Here is a 6,250-nt window from a genome sequence, read left to right as displayed (position 1 = left end):
TGCACACGTTTGTGCTCCGGTGTTAATAATAAAGTTTTTGCAAGTCAGCAGCTTTTTTTTACTTTAACGTGGTGTGGTATATAGTGCTGTATAACAAACGTCTGAACAAACATTATAGAAAGCGTAACAGAAACAAAAAATAATAATAATAAAAACCGTCCAGCACACACAAACAAAACAAAGGACGTTTATGCTGTGATGCTAAAACCAATCAACCCCTAAACCAATAAGAGAGAGAGCCTGATAGAATAAGGAAGTAGAAAATCCTGTTTTTTTTTTTGTTTGTTTTTTTTCCTTTCACTTTATACATTTGTACACTGTGGTAAAAAAAGGAGTAGAAAGTGTTTTAATTCAGGCTATGCGGCGGTTTCACGAATCGTCCCCTCTAACTTCTTTGGGAGTAGCTCTCTCCTCTCGTCGATGTTGAGGACCGGCTTCCGACAGTCCTGCCCGTCCAGGTAGATCTTGGCGTACACCGGGTTCGAGTAGTTCATGGGCTGTAGAACAAGGAGAGAAACGCATAGGATGGAATGGAAGGAGAGAGAAGACTTTAATCCATTTTGACATTGAGATCAGATTCATACGAGGTTTTCCACTGGACAACACACTGGTCTGATGAACCCATTCTGACCCGAGATCAGATTCTAAAAAATGTCAGTCGTTCATCGATTTTTCAAAAAAATAGCAGACCTACAAGCTCGTAGCGCGCCACTCGGTGGCGCGCTATGAGCTTGTAGATCTGCTATTTTTCAATAGCTAAAACACCAAAATGGGTTCCCGTTCAGAATCCATTTTGACCTGAGATCAGATTCTAAAAAATGTGACTAAATTCGACTGAGGGACTGCCATTAGATTCTTTTTGAATTTGAGTCTTTTCATGTCATGTGAAAGCAGGGAATCGTAGCTTCAAATTGACATATTGGTTGTTCAGTTTGGCCCACCAGTTTTGGAGATATGTCTTATAGAGTAGTGTCTTGCAGAGAAACAGTGAGTTGAGAAAACAGGCTTGAAAAGGTCCACTTCTGTGGTCTCTAACATTACACCTATAGCTACATGTTTAAGCATTTATTTCATATTTACATGTCGATTTCAGCTCTGACACTTATTTTAGACATGCTCTAGTATGTGAAGAGTCTGCCTAGTGCTATTAACTCATTTTGAAAAAATAATTTTCCTCCTGAAAAGCTGGAATTTGCACGATGGCAGGCTCTCAGTCAAATCTGGTCACAAATGTCTTCCACATCCTTTTTTTTTTGTCATCAAAGTTTTTTTAATGATTTTACAATAAAGCATACAAAATTCACACCACTTACACAAAAGAAAAAGACAAAAAAAAAAAAAAAAAAAAAAAAAAGCAGTCAAAAGAAAGGAAAAAAAAAACACCCATGGAAAACACCCCTCCACATTCTGTTGTTGACATTGTCAACATAATGACATAATCACTATTGTCAACTTGACAATAGTGATTATGTCATCTGTAATGTATAATACAAATTGTTACTGCAACCATCCTTTAATGCCGCTGGCCCCGTTGGCTTTAGAACAGCGATAAATTCAACGGAGTGCAACGGCAATTATCAGGAATTGTTGTTGGCTGTGGCTGAAGAATGACATTACTTTGTAATGGACAGGTGAACAAGCACGAGGGACAACTCCACACAGTAGGAAGCAATGCAGACAAGAGGTGAAGAAGGAGCAAAGGAAAATGGCTCATGCATATTAGTGGAAGTTATTAATTACCACCGAGCTCACTGTACCGCGTTCCTCGATATCCAGGGCCGGATTACCACCTCTGAGGGCCCCATGGGCACTGAAGCTCGAAGGGTCCCCCGTTTTTTGCTATTTTGGGCCGTTTCGGGGCGGTTTTATGCCGTTATATTGGCCTATTTCCGGGTTGCCTACCCCTCCCCCCCCCATGCAGAGTGACAGCCCCCTGGTGCCCAAGGGCCCCTGGGCACGTGCCCAAAGTGCCCATATGGTAGATCCGGCCCTGTCGATATATATATGCTATGTCGTTGCTGTTGTCGGGCGGAATAAACCTCTTATCTCCATATTTTAACTTGCTTTATGTTTGGTTGTCCTGTAATTGAACTACTTTGTCCTACTGTAGTGTCACACAGCACGTTGTGAGCTTGTAGATCTGCTGTTTTTTGCCTTCCTTTAAAAAAAAATTAAATCTTGAAAAGCAACAGTTTTTGGGACATAACAAGGTTAATTCCGCCCGACGGGTAACGACATAATCCTTGACTAATTTTCTAGGAAATTTGGGGTTTGTCCAAATAATAATAATACAAATTAAATAATAATAATAATAATAACGATGGAATGGATTTTTTTTTAAAGTTCATGTTTGATATGAATTCACCTGTCCAGGAATAACCTCCTTGGGCACAACAGCGTGTACGCCCAGCTGGGCACGAGGATCAGTGGATTTAACACACCAGCCCTGCAACGAAACAAGTACGGTCGCTTAAGCTGCAAAAACCCTAGTGAGCCAATTAACCCGATGCCAAATAACTCAGAGTAGAAACAACTGCATATGTACCGAAAAGCATGGCACACAACCTAATAATTTAGCCCTGGTAAAGCAGTGATTCTCAATTTGTTCATTCCAATCGGACCGAATGTACTTAGCCGCGACACCATTTGAAAACGAGATATAGGTAAAAAGAAAATACATAGCAGATGTGTACAAGCACGCAGCATGGTCTCTCTGATTGACTGTGTCGATGAATGGCTATTCTTTTTAGTTTTCTGCTAAATGTGAATTTGTGCGACCGAGATGGTTTACCAGACTACATACTACTAATAGTGTCATAACAGCTTCCCATTTTGACCTGAGATCAGATTCTAAAAATGTCTTCTACATCCTGACAGTTTTCTGAAAAAGCTATGTTTCTATGTCAGTCGTTCTTCGATTTTTCTGACCTGAGATCAGATTCTAAAAATGTCAGTCGTTCTTCGATTTTCTCAAAAATAGCAGACCTACAAGCTCGTAGCGCGCCACTCGGTGGCGCGCTATGAGCTTGTAGATCTGCTATTTTTCAATAGCTAAAGTATAAAAGAATGCTTGAAACACCAAAAGGGGTTCCCGACCCAGAATGGGTTTAAATGTGCTGTCAAGCAATTGCACTTTTTCTGTCTTTTCTCGTTTGATATTTTACAAATGAGCTTACATGTCTTGTAGGTGTTTATGACTGCATTTTAATCTCATCGTCAGATCAGTTTTCTTTTTTTCATCTACAGCTGCCAAGCCATTATTATTATTATTATTATTATTATTATACAGCAGAGTGCAGAAGACGTGTTAGGCTCTGGAGGCATATACAGCACAGCAGCATGTACGTACTGTACAGCAGGCCTCCGGAAAGGCAAGATACAGTCTAACAATAGCAGAGGTGGTTGTTTGCAGAAAGGTAAGGAGAAAGCAACAGCAATAAGCAGCGACAGAGCTTTTCTGTGGCAGGTGGGGCTCGATAACAACATCAGCCGAGGCGTACGTGATCCATTTGATACGCCGCGTGTTAGCGCGGCGCTGAGAATACATCATCAACCAGCAGAGACCTGCAGGCTGTCGGGGGGCTCCGCCGCGAGACGCACGCCACCTGCATACGAGTATATCCGACCCAGTGGGCCGATAAGGTTTACACAACTTCTACAAAATGTTATACCGTCGCGGAACACGGTTCATCCAAACTGTCGACAACACATCGACTCAGTTTACTGGGGGGGGAAAAGACAAGGTGTAATGTTGCAGTTTTTCCACCCACAGTCACTGCAGGCTGCAGTGGCATAAGGAACAGGGAAATCATTCTTTTCCCACATTTTTGGGGTTTCTGTTGATACAGCCGAGGACATCGTTTCTATTTCAACTGAGTATAGAACCATTTAATAGAACATACCAGCTCAGTGGCGTTGTGGTTAGAGTGTCCGCCCTGAGACTGGGAGGTTAGGGTTCGATCCCCGGCCGGGTCATACCAAAGACTCTAAAAAGGGGACCCAGTGCCCTGCTTGACACTCAGCATCAAGGGTTGGATTAGGGGTAAGTCCCTGCGACATACTAGCGTCATGTCTAGGGGGTGTACTTGTACATCAAGCTGCCTCACGCTACAGAAACAGGAGATAGGCTCCTGCCCTATGGGCCTCATGGCTACAGAAACAGGAGATAGGCTCCTGCCCCTATGGGCATCATGGCTACAGAAACAGGAGATAGGCTCCTGTCCCTATGGGCCTCATGGCTACAGAAACAGGAGATAGGCTCCTGCCCCTATGGGCCTCATGGCTACAGAAACAGGAGATAGGCTCCTGCCCTAAGGGCCTCATGGCTACAGAAACAGGAGATAGGCTCCTGCCCCTATGGGCCTCATGGCTACAGAAACAGGAGATAGGCTCCTGCCCCTATGGGCCTCATGGCTACAGAAACAGGAGATAGGCTCCATGCCCCTATGGGCCTCATGGCTACAGAAACAGGAGATAGGCTCCTGCCCCTATGGGCCTCATGGCTACAGAAACAGGAGATAGGCTCCTGGCCCTATGGGCCTCATGGCTACAGAAACAGGAGATAGGCTCCTGCCCCTATGGGCCTCATGGCTACAGAAACAGGAGATAGGCTCCTGCCCCTATGGGCCTCATGGCTACAGAAACAGGAGATAGGCTCCTGCCCCTATGGGCCTCATGGCTACAGAAACAGGAGATAGGCTCCTGCCCTATGGGCCTCATGGCTACAGAAACAGGAGATATGCTCCTGCCCCTATGGGCCTCATGGCTACAGAAACAGGAGATAGGCTCCTGCCCCTATGGGCCTCATGGCTACAGAAACAGGAGATAGGCTCCTGCCCTATGGGCCTCATGGCTACAGAAACAGGAGATAGGCTCCTGCCCCTATGGGCCTCATGGCTACAGAAACAGGAGATAGGCTCCTGCCCCTATGGGCCTCATGGCTACAGAAACAGGAGATAGGCTCCTGCCCCTATGGGCCTCATGGCTACAGAAACAGGAGATAGGCTCCTGCCCCTATGGGCCTCATGGCTCGGCAAGGCTACAATTATAGAACAATTTTAATTTGACTGTTGAATGAATGAATGAATGCGATGCGAGAGTGTGACCAAGTCGAGACGCCCCTGAGTCGCTGCCCGGCCTCCCTCCACAATAAACTCTCAAGACATCAGGGTCTTGGGCTCTACAGTGTTATATTGTTGATATTGTGTTTATTTAAATAAAACACGAACTTGAACTTGACCTGCGAGCGTGCGTGCGAACACCAACAACACAGCTCATCGGGGCTATACAATATTATTCCACCGCAACTAAACAAATTCAAGGAGCTTACATAACCGTCGAATTGTATAGAATGTCCTTGCTCATGGATTTCTATGAGACAGGTCGCATTGGGAAAGTGTGAAAGCGTTTCCTTGGCCTTATACGTGCCCCTGCTTGTTGGAAACCGTAGCATTGTGGGGATGCACAACGCATCTGCAAGATAACAATGCTAACAAGCTATTTCTGCGGAAACTAATATTTTCTTTTTCCCCCACACACACAATAACACTGCAAAGTATGCCAGGTGAGAGGAGGAACAGTTCAATTTGGAGGCTATATAACCTCACCAGAGAAGGCAGTAGCACGGCGCGTGCGTGCGCGTGCCATCTTGAACGCAATGCCCTTTAGACTCCCACCGTTCCACATTAAGCCATTCTGACCTGAGATCAGATTCTAAAAAAATGTCTTCTCCATCCTGACAGTTTTCTGAAAAAGCCATGTTTCTAAGTCAGTCGTTCTTCGACTTTTCAAAAAATAGCAGACCTACAGGCTTGTAGCGCGCCACTCGGTGGCGCGCTATGAGCTTGTAGATCTGCTATTTTTCAATATTTATAAACCTTTCGAGTGCCCTCGAGATCTGCAGACACAAGACGCTATAATAACACCAAAAGGCGTTCCCGCCAAGAATGGGATATAACAAAGCCGTGTGAGACAACCGACCTTGTGTGGGTCCAGCGTGAAGTTGGGTCGTAGCAGGCTCCCGGCGTCCGCGTGGTTGTCATGGTCCACTTCGTACATGTTGTACGACGGGTTGCCGATCTCCACGTTTATCCCCCCGTTGGCCATGTTGGGCTGCCTCTGCACACGCTTCCCCCTGTGCGCGGGGGGGGGGGGGGGGGGGGGAGGGGAGGGGGGGGGGAGGGGAGGGGAGGGTGGGGGGGGGAGGGGAGCAAGGCACCAGCCAAGACATCAGTGTCAGTGTTATCAAAAA

The 6,250-nt window shown here is 45.7% G+C and overlaps 1 protein-coding gene across 1 annotated transcript in view; it reads right to left on the bottom strand.

The window, feature by feature from the left end:
* Positions 1 to 257: 257 nt before the first annotated feature.
* Positions 258 to 6,250, bottom strand: part of LOC310867033 (low-density lipoprotein receptor-related protein 1B-like) — a gene marked incomplete at its 5' end in the record, with an annotated part of 569,593 nt that continues 563,600 nt past the window's right edge. The window contains 2 exon segments of the mRNA XM_083776826.1: positions 258 to 497; positions 5,980 to 6,133. Coding sequence (XP_083632952.1) covers positions 357 to 497; positions 5,980 to 6,133 — 295 coding nt within the window. The 3' untranslated portion in view covers positions 258 to 356.

Source organism: Protomyctophum parallelum (genome assembly GCF_964188405.1).
Source record: "Protomyctophum parallelum genome assembly, chromosome: 11".
Lineage (NCBI taxonomy): Eukaryota > Metazoa > Chordata > Actinopteri > Myctophiformes > Myctophidae > Protomyctophum > Protomyctophum parallelum.
Note: the sequence above shows the minus strand (reverse complement) of the source record. Positions and strands in the feature narration are given on the sequence as shown.